This window comes from Periplaneta americana, chromosome 13, assembly GCF_040183065.1.
Source record: "Periplaneta americana isolate PAMFEO1 chromosome 13, P.americana_PAMFEO1_priV1, whole genome shotgun sequence".
NCBI classification, from domain to species: domain Eukaryota; kingdom Metazoa; phylum Arthropoda; class Insecta; order Blattodea; family Blattidae; genus Periplaneta; species Periplaneta americana.
The window spans coordinates 59,558,301-59,582,988 of record NC_091129.1 but is presented as its reverse complement, the minus strand read 5'-3'; the positions used below and the strand labels follow the sequence as shown (position 1 = coordinate 59,582,988).

Here is a 24,688-nt window from a genome sequence, read left to right as displayed (position 1 = left end):
TCCAAAACTTTTGACAGCCTTTTTGCGTCTTCCTCCTCAGATTTTGACAGCCCGTTTTCTTGCTTTACGAGAAAAAGAATCAGGATGCTGGCTTCAAGCCTTACCTTCTTCCAACATAGGCACCTTAATGGATAATACGTCCTTTAAGATTGCTATTGCCTTAAGGCTTGGTGTTAAAATTTGTTTTCCACACAAATGTATTTGTGGTGCAGATGTCGATTCTTCTGGCCTCCATGGATTAAGTTGCCTCAAAAATTCTGGACGATTTTCCAGATGATTAACGACATCATGATTAACGACATCATTAAAAGGGCCCTAATTTCCGCTGGTTTTCCTACCATTCTAGAACCCATTGGCATAAATCGTTCCGATGGCAAACGTCCAGATGGCTTAACTTTAACACCATGGTCCAAAGGCAAATCACTTTTATGGGATGCCACTTGTTATAACACCTTTGCTTCTTCTTATTTGCCCAAAACTTCCAAACACATTGGGTCAGCCGCTGCATCTGCTGTTACAATTAAACACAATAAGTATCTCGATCTTCTGGGTAGATATAATTTTGTCTTTTCGCCGTAGAATCTATGGGCCCATGGTGTTCTGAGGCGAAGTTGTTAACTTCTGATATCGGCAAGTATTTATCGGCACTTAACGGTGACTCTCGCTCTACGGCTTTCCTCTGCCAAAGAATTAGTATTGCCATTCAACAAGGGAACGCTATAAGTGTTATGGAGACTTTTCCAGAATCTAAATCGTTGGAAGAAATATTTTATTTCGTGTAGAGCTGTACAGAGTATTTCGCATCCTTTAGTTTTGTTGCTAATTTCTAGTTTGTCCCTTACTCAATTGTTTAATTTAATTTTAAAATTGAATTAAAGTTTATTTTGTATATTCGGAAAATGTAAACAAAGTAATAAAAAGTAAATAATTTTGGATATGGATGTATATTATATGATTCAATATTGTTGCTATTTTGTGCTAGTTGTATTATACTGGAAACATTATACATGCACAAAATATTTGAATATAATATACCTATTTACTTTCATTACTATGTATTAAAAAATGTACATATCATTTGAGGTTTGTTTGCGGACTAGTTTATTAAATTGACTGTCTGTTAATATGCAAACAGTGATTACATTTAAAATTATATAACAAATATATTAGAGGCAATAAACAATTTTATCGGATTAATATTCATAACCCATTTATATGGACGATATTCGTATGTGTTTATAATATACTAAATATTAACTTATTATAAAGAGTGTTTGTATGAGGCAATCTTAGGAAACTATTTAATCGATTTGTATAATTCTTTCATCATTGAAAAGTGTAGTTCCTTCAGATGGACATAGGCTTTATGTCAATACAGAAGCTCCAGGGTGAATTGAGGGCTGGGCACAAATGCACGATAAGGTATGATTAAAACAGACTCTTACACACAGGAAACTTGATGTACTGTCGAAACTAACGACGAATGAGTAATCTGTACTTAAATTTAATGCTATTAGAAGGTAATAAAATTTTATGTCTGATTTGCGTTGCGTTTATTTATGAACCAATGATAGTCAGGGATGGAATAATTTTACAAATATATTGTACACGCGACACATACATATTAAGTATTAATTATTCAGTAAGATAACGGTACATATTTTTATTGTTTAATTACATATTTGGGTGAGCTACGGTAATGTATATTTAAAATTTATTTGGCACATGTAAAATATTACTTTTTACTACATTTTATTTTTTTTTTATCCATGGAATATAATCGTACTTTTACTAATGTTGTCGTAAAAGGCAAGCAGGCCTATTTCACCTGGACCAAAAATAAAAAGAAATTGAGTAGAAATTAGTATTTTTACCCTGAAGCTCACTTGCGCTGTTAATTTTCTAGATTATCCAAGTCACTTTACAAACTGCCATGAAATGGCTTTCTTTTGCTCATTATGTACCCACATTTGTTTCCTATGGCTCTTAAAATAAAATTTATGTACCACGTTAACTTTAATGTGTTTTTATTTACGTAAACAAAGATGTGCAATGAGGCCAACAAAAAATTACCTTCGTACACATTCCACGCTATATTCATATTGGTTTGGAATGGTTTGTTAAGGAATGTATTCAAGACTAATTTAGAAACATGTTAAACGAATTATTCTTGCACCAAAAACGGATGCTCCCTGGACCAAATAGTCGTTTTTCAATTATGTAATTACTTCATAGTTCCATCTGGTACTGTATCATGTTATGACTGAGATACCTATTGTTAATTATTTTTACTCATAAAATTAGGCCATAACAAGCAGAGTATAAAAGATCTCGCGCGCAGAGAGGCGGAGTTCGAGATTTGGGGTGGCCTACACACCACAAATCGTGCTGAAGTTGTTTTGCTAATATTATTCATTATGAAGTGTTGTGCACTATACAGAACTCTTATCTATTAAGTATATAACCTTCTCAGTGATCACATTGTGTCTGTAGAGTAGTGTGTTATAATTCTGAGGTTATTTTAATTGATTTAAGTACGCTGTGGTGTGAGAGGATATCGAAGTTTCATCTTATTTTGTTATGTAGGTTGGACATTAATAAATAATGTGTCCCATTTTGTAGGTTCTTTATACTAGAGAGCATTCGCCTACATAATGTAGATCGACTGGGTGACGTGCTACAGGCACAAAGGCCATGCAACACGTGGAAAATCGTCTCGCGTACGCTCGACAGTTTTATTATTACTGAACTTCCCTAGAATATGAGGTGTTGAAAATGAAGACCTTCTGCTGCAACACATCTCTGATAGCTTTTAAGGATTTTAATGACTTCATATGCTGTGGTTTTAGAGACACCAATGTTTTTCACGAGATGATGAAGATATTTCTATGAAGTGTGATCCAATCTTTCTCATATTTCATCCAGTTTTTCCTCAGTAAGTACACAACGTGGTATTTTGCTTTTATTCAATATTGACCCAGTTTCTCTAATTGTTTAACGAGGTTGCGTATAGTGTTGATAAGTGAAACAGTACTATTAGAAAATCTTCTTGCAAATCATCTTTTTACCTTTCCGCAATCACTCTTTTCCATTAAGTCTCTACCATGAAAATCCTAGCTTTAATGCAAATTTTAAATTTCTGTGATGTTATGTGAACGAGCTAATCAAAACACTTCACTAACACAATCAGAAGAATAACACGCAATCTAATGTCAACACGCCACTCTAACAGATTTACTGAAATGGACTGTTGAACGTTTGGGAGATGGTTTGCCGCGGGTTGCTAAGCTTTCGTGCCAGTCGACCTATATTATGTAAATGAACGCTCTGTAGATGACACCATACGATTGTGCCTTGCCTTACCAAGAATCATGGAAGACTGCACCCAGGCTCCGCTGCCTGTTAGAGGAGCAGTGCATGTGGTGTTTTGAATTCGATTTGTGTTTCGTTCATTTAATGGATAAATAAAAGTTGGACATTAATAACTTTGGGTAGTGTTCTATGAGAAAAGATTTTATACGTTACCATTAGGCAGACAGGCCTGTGCTGTTTGAAAATGCCAAACAAATGTTTCAGTTATACCGAAACACTTCTGCCTGAAGGCAAAACAAAATTCGGAGCTTAATAAGGAGGAGGAAGAATGGGAGAATCGTTTTTTAAATAACTATGCAAACATTTCAGTGGTTCGAGCAAGGGAAACTAGCATTGAACGCTTTGATTGACATGCCAATAAGAGAGTTCAACTTACCAGGGTCGAAAAAGAGAAAACAGTGCTGAACATTTCCAGAGAATTAACAAACAACGAGAGCATATTGCTAGAACTGGACAGTGTAGTCGAGAGTTAATATGCATATTTATACGTATCTGAATATCAATTATGCTCATTTTAATGATATCCAAATAGGTAAAACAGATAAAATGAGACGCAAAATGGGGTGAAGGACTAAACGGATTATGCTGTGCTGCTGGAAACGTTATTTCTGAGAGTCAAGATCCCCCATAACCATTTAAAAACTTACAGTAGTACATCTGCTATCAATACACGTCTTAAATAATATAAGACATTGCAACACCTTATTCCAAGTGGTGCCATTTGGTGACAAAGTCTTCTTTCAATTGAGAGAACAATCCTCTGTTCTTACAAATATATTCTGTTAGATCGTAATACCAAGCTTAAAAGTAGAATTAATTGAACAACTCCAGAGTGTATTGCATTCATACTTAAACACAACTTTGAAAATAATTCAGGAGCAAATGACTTATAACTTATAATAAACTAATTAGGCCTATTCATTAATAATAACAAAGATGTATTTGAAATAAAACAGATTTAAGTCAATGATATTTATTTATAACAAGATGTGCAGCAAAGCACATGGGTATGGCTAGTATTCAAATAAAATAAAAATTAACAAAAACCATCCACTTCAAATAAGAAATAAAAGTGAGGGAAGCAAGTCCTCTTGTTTATAATAAAGAAAAATATTAGGTCATCTCATAAGTACCAGTGTTGTCGATTTTTTAAGTTTTGTGTTTTGTAAGATTTTAATGATTTTCTTTAGTTGGACAATGTCATTTACAGAATGCTATGGTTATTATTGCATATTGTGAGCATGTGACAGTCATCAATTGTTATATAAAGGAGGTGATATAGTTTGAGATAAAAGTTCTTCTAAAGCATTACTGGAAACAAGATTATAAAGATACTGCTGCTGCTGCTCGAAGAATATGTGTAGACTGGATAGAAATATTATCCTTACAAAATAATAATAGTTAAACAAGGTTACCTTCATGTGTGTGTATTCTGTAGCTGCTGACAACCTTCTTGTACATATTGAGAGACCCCCAACAATATTCTGATACTTTATAAATCAACATATTACATTCATAAATTATTTCACCACACACTCATAACAGGCAAACACATCACAATTATAATAAAACAAAATAGACCCACTTCCAACTGAAAACACAAAACAAGAGAAGACATTTATGAATAATGCTAAAACATAAAACAAGTGGGGACATCTATGAATAATGCTCAAACAATGTGAATTTGAGGGTGAAAGTGCTGTTAGTTAGCATGTAGCACAACTATGGTTCCATCGTTTCATTAATAGAGGAGACTTTAAAGATTTAAAATGTTCTGGAAGACAATACATCGCCATATTAAGATGCTTAGAAAATCATATAGAAGTTGTAAATCTGTACCTCATGAATTGACACCTGAAGAGGCTCAATGCGAAGTGGATATCTATTGTAAGCTTATTGCTAATCCCATGATAATAGATTTAGGCCTATCAGGAGAATTGTTACATGTGATGAGAAAAGGGTAATTATCGCAATCCTGACAATTAAAAACAGTGGCTCAATCCCTGTTAGTCAGCCAATGTCGTCATTAAACAAAATTGCTTCAGTCCCAAAGTATTGTTATGTGTCTGGTGGAATTCTGAAGGTGTAATTCACTGGGAGTTTGTTCCAAACAGATGTGCAGTCGATATGGATCTTTATTTTCAACAGGGAGAATGAGTTCATAAAGTTTTGAGAGAGGTACCTGGTATTAATTAATTGAAATAGAATTATCTTTCAACAGGACAATGCAGGATCTCACACCGCTTGAATCATGAAATAAAAATCCAGCAATTGAGAGAAATCTAACTGCTACCACACTCAACATACAGCCCTGATCTTGCATCTTCAGATTACCATCTGTTTCGATTCATGGCCCACTTGCTGCTGCATGGAAGGAATTTTCAAAACTTAGAAAACATTGAAATGGTTATCATCGAATTCTTTGTATAAAAAACCAGAAACTGGTACTATGGCAGAATAACAAACCTCGCTCAAAGGTGACTCAAGAATATAGAACCTAACAGCCTTTACTCTGAAGATTAATTTCTTATCACAACATCTCCAGGTAAAATTTTACTCTAAAGGCGACATTATTTATGGAGACAGTACCTGTAGTAAGATATAAAAGATCTATATGTACAGTAAAGGAGACAAGACCTGTTCTGTGACCTTATCATGTGCTGTGCCTGTATCACCAATGGTACGGAGGGAAAAGATAAGTTTTAATCTGAGATGAACTTCCATATCAGTAGATTCATATAATATTAACAATCATGAAACAAACTCTCTTTGTATGTTCATATCGCATAGCTCATATGTCAAGTCTCGCCTCTCACCTGTATGTTATTAAAGTTATTATCAACACTTTGAAGTTAGATAATGAATGACTAAAGCAATAGTACAAGACAGTATATGCTAATGGCTTCATTGCCAAATGCAAGGCACTAGACAACAACAATGAAGACATTGATTATACCTTACAAGATTTTGGTGATTTTTCTTTTTTTACATATTGATAATTTTGCAACCAACTGATACAACTTAAGGATGAACAATGTGAGTTCTCTGAACAATATATTGGTTTTCAAATGAATAAAACATAATTTCTGCTTACCCCGAAAAATGACAGAATTCTCATTCTGTGTCCAAGTACAATGTGATCATACAATTCTTTTCTAGAAAATTGACACAAATCATGAAGTGCCAGTCTATCTACTGTAAATTCACAAATAAAATTTATGTACCTTATGTTACACACTGTACAATTATTTAAAATAAGTTAAATCAATAGGTAGTGACATAGTAATAGTAGCAATAATAAAAATAATAATAGTGCTGAACTGGAGAATTTTCTACAGTAGCTTTTAACCATGCCGTTACGGTTAGAACCAAACTGAACTGAATACACAATGTCACCAACATAAGGACATGAAGTTGGTCTGTGGTGTCGTTAGAAGGAGAATTTTTTTTCTCTCTACCTCCTTCATTCTGAACGTTACTGAGAGATAGCATCACTGTTAGCGAGAAGGTGTATTTGCACAAATATTGCAAGTAGATTATGTGGCTTAGATGAGGGGCTCGCGACAGGAACAGTTTTGCTGACCTCTCATGCAGTGGCAGCATCATGCTTACATGAATATATTTTCGTGTGTACATTCCAGATCAAATCAAGATCAGTTCTTGCTTCAGTTACACATCTTGCAAATTATACGAAGGTTAGGTTTGGTTAATTTAGGTTTTTATTAACCAAATCAGCACATGCGCAGACAGCCAAGATGATCCTGTCGGTCATGACCCTTACGTTAGTTTTTGTTTCGTAATATTGATAAACAATAATATGATGAAAGCGGTGAATAATTTCATGGCTGCTAAAAGTTTTCTTCGTAAAAGACGAGGTATTTTCTCTAGACCAAAATAAAACAGCAACGCGGTAATAATTACGTACTTAACGCTTTGGTGAATGTTATCAGGAAATTTACTTTCCTTCATTTGAATGATATTCCTTCAAACACACCTTCCCCCCCCCCTTTATTTCTTTGTGATAACCTACTTTAAGATCTTACTACATCTGCATTTTCTTTTGGTGCATTCAAAACATCGCCGTTGTACTGCATAAACCTTGCACTTGACTAATGGAGTGAATTATTTAAGAATATAGTCGCGAATTTTACTACCACTATTTCGATTGTCTTTTGTTTGACATGGCTCGGTACAGCCTGGTGACTAGTGGTCAGCGAGCAATGTCGACTACCGACGTTGGTCTGATGTGCATATTATCCAGTTGTTCCAATAATAGTAATAACAAACATCCAAGTAAGTAAGAAAGTATAAGACCCAGGGGCTGTTATGATCTCAATGAGTCATTCTCGGTCCACCTTTCTTTTTTTTGACGATCCATTGAAGCATGGCTTTTGGAAATCTATTATGATTCATTCGCTGAACATGGTTTTTCCACTGCGGCTGGTACTTGTTTATGAACAGTGAAATTGGTTCTAATTGGAGTTCTGGCATGATTTCCTCATTTCTTTTGTGGTTCAAGCAAGTATAACTAGTGTTGTTCTCATAAATTTCGTTTCACAAGCTGTTATTCTGCTGATATCAATACTTCTCCTTGTCCATGCTTCACTTCCATAACATAGTACTTACAGGTCTAGCTAAGGTTTTATAAAAATATATTCTTATGTGTCGCTGTACTACACAAGGCTTCACAATTTTGTTGATTATACCCATGTTTTAGATATTGTATTTGAAATTTTAGAATCTGTATCAGTGAAACTGATATTATAATAATAATAATAATAATAATAATAATAATAATAATAATAATAATAATAATAATAATAATAATAATAATAATAATAATAATAATAATAATAATGCTGTGTGCAACAATCCATAGAGGCCACCAGCGTAGCTCAGTTGGCTAAGGCGCTTGCCTGCTGATTCGGAGTTGTGCTCAGGTGTGGGTTCGATCCCCGCTTGGACTGATTACCTGGTTGGGTTTTTTCCGAGGTTTTCCCCAACCGTAAGGTAAATGACAGGTAATCTATGGCGAATTCTCGGCCTCATGTCGCTATCACCAATCTGATCGATGCAAAATAACCTCGTAATTGATACAGCGTTGTTAAATAACAACGTTAAAAAAATAATGGTTTATAGATTCCATACACTGGCCAAAATTTTGCCAGAAAATTTCTTCTCTCACGAAGATTTAAACCAGTGCTCATTTTGTAATGCTCGTCCAAGAATGACACTAGACCACGAAGATAGTGCAGAACACTCAGTTATGCCATTACTTGTTAAAGATGTAAAATACTGATAAACGAATGTAAAACATGCAAATGTATTCATGGAAGATACTGACAATATTCAGTATGATGAGAAAGTGATGTCACAGAAAATAACAAATTCAGTGCCAACATTTGAACAAGAAAACTGTTAAGAGACTGAATTTATTAATAACATAAGGATGTTAATGAAATCCATTGATCTGCAAGGACTTTTCTGAATCACCTATGACTATCATAGCTGACAAACCAGCACATCCTTATATAGTAGACTGACACTGTTGAAAAAAAAATCTCTCAAAAGAAAAGTTTTAGTATATCAGAAAATGAGGCTGCTTCATTTGATAATTAATCAACCTGAAAGAAACAAGTTTGATGATAACTCAGAGAACCTCAACCATACTGATTCGCCCAACAAGTACTCAAAAATGAAAGAAAAACACAACAAAAGATCAATTTTCTCATTAAGACAATAAACATGCACATACAAATAAACACTTCTGATTGAGGTTCTGGTTGATATGTATATCTATTATCAGGCAGTACTTCTCACTTTACGATATGTGTCAGAGGAAGAACAACTGTTCGTATACATCTAAAGTCTGATTAGTGTAATATGTAGCTTCTCAGCGATGTATGCAATGGAGGGGGAAAGGAACTAGCCACCCTACTCCATTGTCTCCTGGCCTAGTTGCCTCATGAATGGTGGCTTGTTGGTATCACTTGTGAGGTTCAGACCTGTCTTTGGACAGTTGACTAAACAACAACATATAAATAAAAAAAAAAAGATCATAGAGAAGTTGTAGAACAGATATAAGGAAATGAAAGAAAAACACAGCTCGAAGGATAATGTACAACAGCAAAACTTAAAAATAATTCTGAGAGGGAACATATTTCTGCCTCAACTACAAACATAAACATTGCCAAGACTGTACTTATATACAAGTACGCCAAAGAAGGAAGCTACTGCCAACAGAATATCTTCTCTGTAACCATTGTTCGACAAAAAAATATATAAGTCTTCACTTTTTAGGAATACTCTTATGTTAATTGAGTGAAGCACACTGTCCGTGTCTCACTTCCTGAGCCAAGAGCTCCCTAGTGCTTGGCATCCCTTTTTCATGAATTAACAGCGAGGGAATAAGTATCAGATATTTCCAACAATATTCAACAACAGGACATAACAGCTGATAATTTCATGGACGTACTTTGTGAAGTGCTCGAGGATAGGATCATCAGTAGAAATATGTGGCCCCCTTCGATCTCCAATCCTATCCCCATGTAACTAGTACCTCTGGAAACTTTAAAAGATAAGTGTATGAAAGTAATCCTAAAACCTGGAAGAACTGGAAGATAAAATCCGAAAAAATATCACCATTTCTCAAATAGAACTTCCTAGACAAGTGCCAGAAGTGTTTGCAACGCGAAGGCAGACAGCTCCAGCAGATCTTTCTTAATACGGGCAACTAAAGTTTATAATGATAGTATGTTGTGAATCGAATCACTGATACTGTACTGTCTCAGTAACCGGGGCTTGTAGCTATGCATTTATCAATAACTGAAGTTGCCATGTTGTGGTCTTCATGGATTTGATTCATCCACTTTATTATAAAATGTAGGTGAAACATATACAAGCTTATACTGTTGCTTTGAAATTCATCAAGAAAAAAAACATACGTGAAACAACATTGCTCATCTCGATATTAAGGAATCAAAATATGAGCACATTCCTTCATTCATCCATTTATTCAGTGAGCAAGTTAGTCAATCAGTCTAATCAGCCCATAAGATTCGGAAAGGAACTTACGATATTAAAGGTAAAGTCGAGAAAAGCTGTCTGCGTACAGCAGCAGTTATAGAGCACACCAATATCGACTTGTGATGGGAAACTAGTTTTCTGTCAGTAATGAGTAAGCATGTAAATATTTTAGTCAAAAAAAAATAAATAAATTTTATTGTTACAGAAAGAACTTCAATAATGAAAGTAACTTGAATGAAGACTTTGATTCTTGGTTAAATTGAAATATACATAGCTTCTCATAATTTACCTAACATGCAACACTCTTTAATTTCAAATCTACATATATTTGTCATTATGGGGCCTATCTAAGGCACCTAAATTTGTCTTTTTCTCGTGCCTAAAAATTCGATATCTACTTGTTACTGTCAAAAATTATTGTCATTAATATGTTGAATTGATATAAGCAAATTATTGCCATTAATATGTTGAATTAATATAAGCAATATCCTCATAATGCTGATGCTAATTAATTAACAATTACGGCCGAGAAATCTATTTAATTTTTTTACAGCAAGGGTGAGGGGGATAGAGAGGAAGGAAGGGAGAGGAAGAAAATGATAGTGTGTCACTCTGATAACATTTCTAAAACAATCTACATAGGCTTAATTAAGTTATAAGTTAAATTGTTTATACGATATCATACGAAAAATGAACTTCTGGATGATGAAAAATAATTACAGTAAATCCGATGACACCTGACAATCAGACAAAGTACAGGTATAAACCTATAAACTAGTAACTTAATGTCTTACTCACCCTGGCTTCAGTCTTTATAAAAGGTATTATACATTCTTCTTCATCCTTCATGTTGCTGATGGGGTCAGTTTGAGGAATCTCATAGTCTACATCCGGTTCGACTTTTATCAAGTCCATTTTTCACTGGAAAACAAATAAAAACTTTAGGTATGGATTTATGTTCATTTAAAAGTCCGTAATTAGCTCTTTACTTTAATGGCACAGCAAGTTTACCACATTCTAACACAAATTAGTGCTAGCATCTGATTGTGTTGCACTGTGTTTTACCCTCTGCTGGCGTGTATTTCTGCAAATATTTCGAGTTAAAGGTTAGGTTGGATTAGGTTGGAGGGAATAGCTAAGTGACATGAGGCCGAGGAATGTGACAAAGTTAGAGTTAGATGAGCAGATAGCTAACTGACAGGAGACCAAGGTCTTTGATAAGATCAGAGTAAGTTAAACGAGTGGATAGGTAAGTGACATGAGGCCAAAGAATGTGATAAGATAAAAGTGGGTTAGATGGGACATGAGAGGATAACTAAGTTACAGGAGACCGAGGACTATGATAAGGTTAGTCACAGATGTTGCTATTGTCTCCTCACATAATTTATGATCACAGTTGATGCCACTAACATAAACTCAAATGTACCTAAAAGTCTTCTCAAAAATAAAATAATATTTCAACTAATTTGTTATGTAGCCTACAAACTGACAATAAGTAACATAAATGAAAACTATTTATCTAAATAGCCTACTAGGTATCGTTCCATAGTGATACTGCCCTGCAATATGGCTGGCCACGAATTTGAATTATATTATCTACCTATGAGACACCCTATTCTTGGAATTTGTCCCATTAACCTGGCGATTAAGTCTCACACACGCCACAAAGAAGTAACTATTTGAAGGATACAATGTATTAAATCTTAGGCTTATAGCATTTTCATACCAAAATTGAACAGAAGAGACCCTTCAAAATGGATCAACAGAAAGTAGATTACAATATGGATAAAGATTTATTTATTAATTTTCTGAAACTGTTTAGGCTACAATACAGACAGTGCCTATCCAGACTGGCCCCAGGTAGTAATGTTCCATCAGCGACCGAAATGCAGAGTGACCATCCCAAGAAGACTAAGCAGTAAAGGGTGGAGTGGGATCCATCAGCAAAGGCCAGCATGCATGGACTTGTCCGTATGTCAGAATACAACCACTCACCGCCCGCCAACAGATTTGTTAGGTAGAGTGAGAGTGGGACTGGTTTGCATAGGAACTCTCTGTTCACATAAATACTGGGTGAACAACAAGCAAACTCGACTCATCTGTCCACAGCAAGTCGAGGCAATATCAGTAGTGCTGCTATACGGCTGATTGTGAAGCCTGGTGTATGAAGATCAGTCTGTGTTACAATTTTGTAGGATAAGCACATGTTCTATAGGCGGAGTTCTTCAGGGTGTGTATTGTATCTATGTGTTAAGTTAATATGGCTGAATTTAGGTAGGCCTATTCCATTTCAAAAAGAGTGTTTATGTATGTATGAATCATATGTGCATGCGGAATCAGCTCGGGCTGTAGGTAAGGAGATTATTTCAAGAGAGATTCCCAGATGTTCAAGTTCCAGATCAAAATATGGTTCATAGATTGATAAATAAATTTTGTGAAACAGGACGTGTTCAAGATAAGTCTAAAAAGCAACATACTGTGCTTATAGAAGAAACTCTAGATAACATTGGGCATTCTATGGAAAATCCCCCCACCCCCAAAAAAAAACACTTAGGCATCTTTCGCATTTCTTCATGAATGATATGTTTCAGTTCATCTAAAGTGTGTGAACTTGTCTGGTACACTTTGTCTTTTTAATCGATTTGTCTGGTACACTTTGTCTTTTTAATCGATTTGTCTGGTACACTTTGTCTTTTTAATCTTTATTTTGTTTACAGACGAAGCATGTTTCCACCTAGAATATGTGGGTATATTAATACACATTTTTCAGAGGGAACAGGGTAGTACAATGGTTAATTTCATAAGCACGTGCCGGGGTAAATGGAAAATGGAAGCAGTTCCAGCATCTTCTTGCGTGACATGGAAGAGTAAATTACATTGGTAATTATTTTCAGCGGTCCTTATTTTCTTCTGTGCCAAATTGAACGTTGGTCAGTATGGCAGATCATTGAGGATCAGTGACAGATTAGGTTTCGTTTCTTCAGGTTTATGGCATGCCTATCAAAAAACGTATGCAAGGCAAACCAAAAACCTGAACAAACCAAACCTAATCTATCACTGATCCTCGATGATGTCTACTTACTGATCAGTGTTCAAATTGGCATAGAAGTAAATAATTACCATTACTTTTACTATTTTTGAGGATCAGTGATAGGTTTGGTTTGTTCAGGTTTATGGCATGCCTATCAAAAAACGTATGCAAGGCAAACCAAAAACCTGAACAAACCAAACCTAACCTATCACTGATCCTCGATGATGTCCGCCTACTGACCAACGTTCAATTTGGTATAGAAGTAAATAATTACCATATAAATCATTGGCACTGAAAAGTGCCTTTTCGTAAGCATGATGATGCGCATTCGACAAACGCAGACAAATCTGGGTGAATGTAGAGTATCCAAAGCCCACTGAACGAATATTTCACTTTTATCACTGCCAATATTGCGCTATAATCGTATATGCAAGGTAGGCTATAACAAAAACCTAAACTAACCAAACCTAACCTGTCAAAGAAGCAACAAGTTATACTAAATATGTGTAAAATTGGCCTATGTATCTATAGTGGGCGCGACATAAGTAACATTGACCCAAATCTGCTCTTTTTAGTATCTTAAGCCATAACTGCCAGTGAGGAATCCGTATACTGAAATTTTCCCACACATATGAATGATAATTTAGTCATTCTATGCAGAAATCAAGAGGCTTAAAAATTTGTGGGTTAAGCAACTCTGGCACTGAGGCACTCAATTAGCCTCCTACTCTATATGAAATATTTAAAATAATCGAAATGCAGTAAATTAGAAAATAAGGACAGTCATAAGTAATTATTCTACCCCTCTATAAAACATCGTATTATATAATATTTATTAAATCTCGGGCAAGGCCTATACAGACTCATTTCAGTATAAGTCTACTCCCTCTTCACCACTACCGACTAGAACACAAAAAAAAATAAACAAAGTAACTTACAAATGCACTCTTCTGCTATTAAACTTAGCACTTTGTTTTCTCATTCAATTATTTCCTCTTACATTCCACTGTTTTACACTAGTTACAAAGTTAAGAATCAACACAAATATAGCTTTTCAACTACCTCACAATATTACATTATTTCGAAAGTTGGCAATGATTGGCTGCAGCTTAGCCAACTCGATTCTTAAAAATTCGCTGTGAAGCCGTGCAGAAACTGCAAAGTTGCTATATTGTCAATGTAAAATTATATTATTTTGCCGCTGTGAGTGCTAAAAATACCCGCTAAATCCCTATATTAGCAATACAAATATCATAAATTTTACCCGCTAAACAAACATCGAAAATGCTAGATCTAGCGGGAAAACCGCTGCATTGGCTACATTGATTGGCTGCCTCAATTTTAACGTTGCCCAAAGAGCCATAGAAACATGGCTGTCGGAGTGTACTGAACTAGTACCGATAGATGTCTCCCCTGTACCAGCCGGTATGCGCTTCTTGCGATTCATTTGTTTTCGCATTTGGCAATGTTCGTAAGTAGTGCAGTTCTCAACTAATATTTAATTATTATTTATTATATAATATTATATGAAAAGGGGATACGGAAAACTGCGATGCCTGACTACTGTTGTGTTCCTTTGTGCAAAAATCAAGGTCGACCGTTTTCGTATCATCAATTTCCTAAGCAGGAAACTTTAAAGAAACAGTGGCTACATGTCATTCGCAGGAAAAACTTAAAAAAACAAAATGTGACAAGGAATATTAAGGTCTGCTCTCAGCATTTTAAGATGGAAGATTTCGTTACCACTTTATTAGGCAAGTAGTGTTTATTAATTCTAATTAAGGAACCATAATTACATTTATAAAACTGCGATGTCAGTTTCCATTGCCTAGCATTATTATTATTATTATTATATTTTAGGGGAAAGACCACGACTCAAATCGAACGCCGTTCCATCTGTATTTAAATGGTCGAGATCCACAGGACAAACCACAAGGGAGAAGAGGTTTCAGAGTAGGAAGAAATCCTTGGACAGATCTGCCATCCAAGAACCAGGAGAAATAGAAATGGCAGAATGTCAGATATCGGCCTACGAAGAAATTGAACTATCATGCGATCATGAGAACGAACTTCCTTCTGCAGTGGTGGAATATCAAAATACTGGAACGCAGACAGACCAGGGTGGCATCCTAGACATTAACAGGGTCATGTGTAACCCAGCTGCTGTGCTTCTTTTCACTTCCTTCACCGACAGAAATCATTTTAATTTAGTGTTTGCTGCTCTTGGGGAAAATAGTTTCCAATTACAAGTGTTTCCCCTTTCACCAGAACACTGTTTCCTTCTCACAGTTATGAAACTTAGAACTAACAAGTCAGATGTTGAGTTAGGCCTAGCATTTGGTATAAGTAAGAATATTGTGGGTCAAATATTCAATGTCTGGATAAATTTTATGTACAGTCAATTCAAAGAGCTGAACATATGGCTTGATAAGAAAACTGTTTTATCACATGTCCCACCTGCATTTAGGGAAAAATATCCCACAACCAGGGTCATTATAGATGCTACTGAGGTGTCCATAATGAAACCTAAAAATCCAACAGCCCAACAAGCAACATTTTCCAATTACAAAAACTGTAATACAGTTAAGGTGCTGATAGGGATCAATCCCTCAGGTTTCATTTGTTTCATTTCTGATGCATATGGGGGTGCTATTTCAGATAGACAGTTATTTATACGACCTGGCTTATTAGATCTCTTGGAAGAAGGAGATGCAGTAATGGCTGACAGGGGCTTCAACATACAAGATCTACTGTGTGTGTTAGGTGTGTCACTGAACATTCCACCTTTCCTGAAGGGGAAAAAACAATTTTCCCCATCAGAAAACATCGAGACGAGGAGAATTGCCTCTAATAGGATCCATGTAGAAAGGGCAATAGGGCTTGGAAAAACTTACAAAATTCTGCAATCAAAGCTGCAGTACAGCAAAATACGTTTATCCAGCAGAATAATATTTGTCTGCTATATGCTCTGCAACTTCAGAAAATCAATCATGAAAGAGCACTGATGTAAAATAAAAATGTTCTGTGTAAAATCATCTGTAGTTTAGTTAAATTTATTTATTATTGCAAAATTATGGTTTAGGATATTAGGCCTAGTCTTAATGTATTTTTATTTCATCAATCAATAGAATCATTAGATTGGTCACAATCAAACACAACTTACTAAAATATACGTAATATAAATCTACCTTAACCTACGTAGTTTCAGTACCTAGAAAATCAATTAATATTTGTAAAAAAAAAAAAGCCCTATAAATGGCAAAAGTTTGAAGTTTTCTTAAACATACTTGTTAGTGATTTTTATTCTTATGAAAGTTTGATTCCTTTGCATTTTAGACTTTTCTTAAATACAGCTAATTGTAATTTGCCATGCTATAATTATCTTCTTCGTATTGTAGTTTTAATTTTCAGAATTCAATTCATGTTTATATCCTTTTCATAATTTCATAGAATTGATGCAAACCATATTACCCACTACGTTGTAATTTAAAAGAATATATAAATTTTTAGCTGGATATTAAGGACTTCCAATATTAACAGGAAGAAAATAATTTTGCGAGAATGTGTTTAAACGAATCCATGGGTATATTTTTGTCAAGTCAAGATGTCATAGTTTACACAGCATACTGTTTGCATCAGCTCTATAAAATTATTCTTTTTTATCAAGCATGTTTGTAGAAATAAAAATAAACAATACATTTTACACCATGACAGATGATCAAATAACAATAATAAACCACATATTTTCATGTAACTCTCTTCATTTATATATTTTCATACATACCTCTTATATTGGTAATCTCACTGCAACTAAGTAACACTGACACATTATTAACCCATGAGATACAGGAGTCAATTTAAGTCAAAATTTAAGACAAAAGTGATGGGACAAAATACTCCTTGTAAAATTTATCTAGTTGCAATGACATTTCCTGTATGAAAACATTATCCCTCTCGACTTCTATGGTAAGCATGTCAACTGCTGTATACACCACAAAGCAGCAGTACTGTCGTCCTGTCACATACAACTGTCCTTGAACCTGATAGAAGTAGTTGTGATTTCTTTTTAGTACGACATTCCGTCCTATCATTTGCAGGTATGGCACTGCCTTTACAGAAATCTTATAATTTTTCTGGCTTGGAAGTCCTTTTAATTCTAGAACCCCTTCATTACCTATAAGTCCATCACAAGAGGCTGCTCGGTAACTCTTTTCTGGATGAATTATTAGTCCACACCTTACAACACGATTATCGGTAATTTCTTCGAATCTCATCCTTGCTAAACCTTCCATTTGCAGACCCCACTTCATATTATTATTTTGAAAATTTGATCGCATTCTTAATTGTCGAGCAAGTTTCTCAGGATCCCTCGTGCGACAGATCTTTCCAAAATTGCTAGCTGTTAAACGGCATTCTCTTTCTTTGAACCACAAATGTTGCTGAGACTGCTCTTGCATTGTTTTTTTCCACTTGCGCTCTCTTCACCTCATCAGTAGCAACTAATGTTTCTGCAAATGTCGTCATTGGATCAACACCATAGTAATGGTCATGGACTACACCTATCAGTGGAACAGACTCTTTTTTTACAGCATATGAAAAAGTGAGTTTATGTGTTGAACTTTGAATGAGTTTATGTACATAATTTTCATATCCTTCTTGATTTATTCCACTTAGAGGCCTCACTTCATGACGAGGCATCTGAGCATCTGGAGCTAGTGGTAGATCTTCCGCTTTTATAGGACTTTGTGTTCTTTTCTTATTGGCTGGTCGATGAAATGTTTGCAGAACTTGGGTGCAAGTCTGAGAACACTTTATTTCCCCACTTTTGGAGAAATGCTCTAAAGCGTAACACAGAGCGGCAATATGTTTACAACTGGCTTTGGGACCTGCTCCTGCAACACATTCACAGTCTGCTCCTGATATAATAATAGCAGTGGCGATTTCTCTTAAGGAGCACAGGAGCAGTGCACCACCTCTTCAAATAACACGTTTTTAAAGTTATATCAATGAGCTGCAATAGACTATGTGAGCGACATAATTATTTATTATAATACTGTGTAAAAATAACACTGCACGTGTACTGGTCTTGTTGACGCCTGGGAATTATGTTTACCGCTCGACACTTGCGGCGCACTGTTCCATTGGAGCATGCGCAGTAGTGCTGTTTCACTGGCAGGCTTTGGAGCCTGGTAGGGAGGCAATACAATGTGCATAAGAGGGGTTAGGAGCACTTTCAGATGTGTTCTCAAGCTGCTTGCAGTAGTAGTTAGATCGTTACATCACAAATGTTACAATGAATAGTGTGCAAAATCTTTTAAATATGTAATTTTCTGTAAGACCTTTACACGAAAAGATCAAAATAAAGAAGATGGGTACACCTACACATGAATTAAAATTACAAGTGGCGAAGCATAGTAATAGAGAAGAGAAAAGAAAATTGAACATTCGGACTTACGAAAAAGCAATATGCGGCTACAATATAAAAGACGCTGTATTTTGTTTTGCTTGCCAATTGTTCGACGGCGATAATTTATTGGCAAAAACAAGTACGTTTTATGAATTTTATTTATTTTTCTGTTTGAATTTAGGACTGTGAGTAGTAACTAAATAATTTTGATTATCGTTCTGCGGGTATGATTGATTTGAAGCACATGAATGAAAGAATTAAAAACACGATTCTTCAGCTGCACACATAAACAATAATGAAAGAATTAAAAACACGATTCTTCAGCTGCACACATAAACAATAATGTTAAAGTAGCAGTATTGGGTCAAACAAACATACAGACACAATTGGATTTAATATTGGATTGTTGAATTTCACAATGATAAAGTTACCAAGAACAGATATGTGCGTGCGGTTTTGTGGAGCTTTTGAGTTGGCTTTAAGAGGTCACGATGACGGAGACTCATCTTTAAACGCTAGTATTTTTCTTGACCTCATCAATTTAAAAGTTCTGAATTAGACGCACTCTTAAGGAACATTTGGAAACAGCAAAAGTGTTTAAGGACACATCAAACACTATACAGAACGAAGTCCTTCAAGCCATTTTGCGTGTATGCCATGATGAGATTTCAAAGAAATAAAGAATGCTGTTGACTTTTTAGCAGTTAAGGCTGATGATGAACTTTGTTATAAAACGCAATATAGCTGAAACAATATTATTTACGGTGTGTTGCAATAGAAGTTCAACATTTTACTTTGCTATTAATGGATCTACATAGGAAACTAATTAACTGCAATTTCTTGACTAACAAAATTATGTAAATCTATACCTATATAACATATGTTAATAGTTATGGAATAGTTAGTACAAATAATGATAATGGTAATAATAATAATAATAATAATAATAATGATAATAATAATAGGGTGTAATAATAATAATAATATGATAATCATAATAAATATTTGTGCACCACCAGGATTATTTATCACCACACGCCACTGAATACTAGACTTATTTAATACTAGTTTCACTTCATATTTTTTGTTTATTGTGTATTCTGATTTCACTTGACTAATTATAAACACTGCACTGGAATTTACGTAGCATTTAATGAAGTTAATGAATCTGTCATTAAATAACCTATAACCTGAATCACACAATGATCTATAATTCGAAACTGAGCAACCATCAATTTCTGACTTTCTGAAAATAAAGTAGTTCATCAATTCAAAGCTTGACAGTTTTATTTCACTCCGATGAGCTGATACGATATCTTGAAATCCATCAAGCACTTCTGGAAAATCTAATGTAGGCCTACCGGTAACAGCCAATGACACTGATGTCTTCTGGATATGAAGCTTCATATAAGCTTCTAACCTAAAAAAAATAGATATGGAATATACAGTATATATTTTCATAAAACATTGTGCAATATAATTTCACTCAATTTGTAACCCAAAAATAAAGTAAAACAATTTGTTCCCATAACAAACAGTTTAACCTACCTTTCTAATAATTCGCGTTTGTTTCCACTTGTTTTTCCACCTCTTTTCTTCAGTTCTGCTTTTAAATCAGCAACCTTCATTGACTGTATATTATTCCGCATCACATCTGGATCAGAAAAGGACGAATCCATTTTTTATAATTACTAATTCACGTAAAAATAATATTTTGAACGCCGCAAATAGAGATGGCCGATATTTCACAAACCGATATTTTGTCACAGGTATTTTTTTGTCACAGATAAACCTGTGACTGATGATGCGAAATATCTGTGACAAAATATCGCTATCGAAATCTGCTCCGTATTCAGTACTCTGTGACTGTTGCAACGTCTGCGACTGATATTTTCTCCTCTACGTCGTGGGTTTGCGCATGTGCATGATACAATAACAGCAATCGGGCGGTGGTATTTGATTATTTTTTCGTGATATTTTGTTCAATATTATTTTTTTCAAAGTGATGATGTGTTGCAAAGTTATTAGCGGCATTATAATAATACAATCATGAATCTAACATTTAGTTTTCATATTAAGTCTATATGTTTTATAAATATTTTATATATTCCCCCGAGATCTTCACATTTTCATATTACTGTGAATATATATTAATGTATAAGTATTTTCCACTCAATTTTTACGCAGTAACAATATTTTTTTTTAGTTATACTATTAATTACAAACAGAATATTTACAGGAGCCTACATTATTTTAATAACTTTACATGTACTTCTGTCATGTATGTATGATCCAGTTTTAATGTATAGCTCAAACACGAACAGTGCAGGGTAGTATTCATTAAAATAATTAAACTTAAAATAAAATTATTTGTAATAAGTTCATTACCGGTATGTTTATGGTTATTAACTCTTAGGAAATCGCACAGTGCTTTCCAACATTGGTACTCGTGTGGGGTGTTATTTTACCCAATTAATAGGCCTAATCAATGTTCTAAACTTGACATTTAGTGATATTTGTCTAGATATTGTTAAAATCATCAACTTGCAAGTAATTTTCAACTTTTAAATATAATAATATGGGGTATTAGCAAAAATTGTCGATTTTATAAATTCCAAAAAGATCTGACATCTAGCAGACACTGCTCCAACAAATCGTTCTCATTGCCCTTGCACACTTTTAAAATAGACCTACACTTACACATAAATGGGATAATTAATTACATTTGAAAATAAGGGGTATCAAACGTAAATCATGTTAGTTCATTCCGTATCACTGAACGTTATGCTCTTCCGAACTTTCGAAGCATTTCTCACAAGCCGACAACAGCACCTATAGAATTAAAACCGAACGAGATAAAACTTATTTGGCTAAACTAACCTTGAGGTAGTTTCCTTCGTATTAGCCTTATACACCTTGCATATACGAATCTGTGACAGGTTAGGTTTGGTTAGTTTAGACTTTGTTATGCCTTAGATATACGATCAACTGCATCTCCACAAACAATCAAATTCGACGATTTTCACTTCCGAAATCACCGAAACTACCTCAGCGCTAGTTTAACCTGAGCAACTGTCTCTCCACAAAAAAATTCCTTATAAATGCAATGATTTTCACATCCGAAATTGCCGAAACTACTTCAGCGCTAGTTTCACCATCTTATTATAAATGATGTAGTGATTACACGATTTAAATAATAATAATAATAATAATACCATTGGTTACCAATACTTTATCTTGTGTAAAATCCTGTCTGAACAACTGTCTTGTTCTCTAATTATTTTCTATTGTTTTTCCGAATACTTACGTTTCGTTAATTTTTATTCTGACTCAATATTATAATGTTAATGCACGACTTAAAATAATTTATCGATTATATTATATACAATAAAAAGGATCAATTTTTAAAACGATTAGGATAATCACATAACCTCAATTTCTCCGTACCCAACTACATTAAAAATTATCAACTGATTTCGTATCTACAATCAACTACGATATAACCTCTTGGTATATGTTAACTTTTTACATGTTACTGTTCAGTTAGATTATGAATGAATGAATGAATGGTTCGTCCAACACCAACTTATCTCACCTAGGCAGTTCGGTTTCCAAAAGAATAAATCTACAGTATTAGCCCTGGAATACCTGGTCAAAGAAATCATTACAGCATTTGAAAACAAAAAATGTGTCTCTTTAACACTGTGTGATCTTACTAAAGCATTTGATTGCATATCCCACGATCTTTTAATAGCTAAGTTACAACACTATGGTATTAGAGGAGAGAGTTTAAACCTTATCAGATCTTATTTAAAAAATAGAAGACAAATTGTTAATATATCAAATAAGCTCTCTGATGTGAGACTTGTCACTAATGGAGTTCCTCAAGGCAGCATATTAGGCCCTTTTCTCTTTCTTGTATTAATAAATGATTTACCATTCAGTCTGCCTCAAGATCTAATCATGTATGCAGATGATACCACCTTAATAACATCTCACTCAGATCTTAACCAGTTAAAGTTGTCACAGATGAATAATCTTAACATAGCTAAGCAATGGTTTCACTCAAACAAGTTAATGCTTAATGAAGAAAAAACCCAGAAACTAATCTTAGGCCTCCCCAACACACTAGATAATGAAATATCTTATGTTAAACTGTTAGGTTTTTACTTGGATCCAAAATTAGGATGGCACAAACACATAGAAAGTATATGTACTAAATTGTCGAGGGTAATTTTTGTTTTTAGGAAGTTAAGGCCATTGGTTTCAACGTATATTTTGCACTGTTTGAATCTCACATTAACTATGGAATTCATATATGGGGAAGTGCAACAGGAGTCAATAGCATCTTATTATTACAAAAAGGAGCACTGAGGGTAATATTCAATAAAAATACCAAGGAATCATGTAGACCACTATTTCCAGAGTTAAAGGTAATGACAGTTTACAATCTATTCATTTACAGAACCTTGATATTCCTCAGATCCAACATAGATCTTTATCAGACTAGATCAGATATACATTCCTTCAACACTAGAAATAAAGATAAATTAGATTACACAAGGTGCAGATTGAGTGTAAGCTCAAATACCTGCTTTTTTAATGGCATAAATATATTTAATAAGTTACCATTGGAAGCGAAAAAGTTACCAATAAATAGGTTTAAGTCCTGCATACATAGATGGTTACTGAACAGACCTTTTTATTCAGTGAATGAATTCATGGAGTGTGATGTAAATATTGTATTTTAGAAATGTAACCCTTTCTTTATATTTTAATTTGTCTCTTTGTATTTTAATTATACCTTTTGTCCTTATATAAATGTGTTAACCTACAGCATACTCTGTTTATCTCTCAGTGTTTGTTTATTTGACTATGTATGTTTATTTGCTTATAATTATTTGTCTATATTTATTTGTGCTAAGTTTGTTTATGCATGTGTGAGTGTATGTGTGCGTGTGTGTGTATTATCGAACCTGACGATGTCATATCCAGGCCTTGTACACTGGTTTCTGACAAATAAATATTATTATTATTATTATTATTATTATTATTATTATTATTATTATTATTAGTAGTAGTAGTAGTAGTATTTATTTGTTAATGGTACATGTACATAATTTATTTGTTGGATTTTCCCATATAAACCACTGAAATGTGGCGTGTATAGAGAAATCGTATTCACATTGCACTGCTCTTCAATATTTCCTGTTAATTTTTATCGGTGTGACAAAATATCGGTATAATTCATGCATATTGTGCTTACTTAGCGATATAAAATATCGGTGTGACAAAATCACAGATAAAAGTGACAGATATTTAATTGTCACAGTCACAGTTGTCACAGATACTTGAAAATATCGTTTAAGCTCAACTCTAGCCGCAAAGTTTGTACAAACTATAGTGAGGATCACGTAAGTTCAGTTCCCAAACAGCAAATATTTCCGCCTTGTCAGTGTTGCCAACTGTTACCAGATATCACCACATGTAGTAAAATCACGATCCTATGTACTGAATGACTTCTTTACTCACCGTACTTTACCTTAATGTCGGAAGGTTATTCTAAATAGTTTCAATAATAATGAGAAATGTATTGCTATGTTCTATTCTTTTATTCCTTTACATTATTATTAGTATTAGCATTAATAGGTTACTAGATGTAAATATACAACAAATTATAGTATATAATATTCAAGAATCAAATCTGTTCCAAGACCAATTAAATTATTGTCACTTCACTTCAAAGATTCCAGCGTACATATACTGTACTTCCTAAAGGTAGATAAATTAATAACCAATTGACTTTTGTTTGGAATTCGAATGAACTTCTGATTATCTTTTGAAATTAGTAA

At 34.3% G+C, this 24,688-nt stretch overlaps 1 protein-coding gene across 4 annotated transcripts in view; it reads right to left on the bottom strand.

The window, feature by feature from the left end:
• The window catches only part of LOC138711996 (uncharacterized), a 38,193-nt gene extending 23,645 nt beyond the window's left edge, over positions 1-14,548 (bottom strand). The window contains exons 1-2 of one of the 4 annotated variants that reach the window (XM_069843341.1): positions 14,368-14,548; positions 11,197-11,319 (exon numbers count right to left, since the gene is read on the bottom strand). In XM_069843341.1, the coding sequence (XP_069699442.1) occupies positions 11,197-11,313 (117 nt within the window). In that variant the 5' untranslated portion in view covers positions 11,314-11,319; positions 14,368-14,548. The remainder of the gene's footprint in view (positions 1-11,196; positions 11,320-14,367) is intronic. The other 3 variants (XM_069843343.1, XM_069843344.1, XM_069843342.1) reach the window with 3 other exon arrangements.
• Between the last annotated feature and the right edge of the window lie 10,140 nt (positions 14,549-24,688).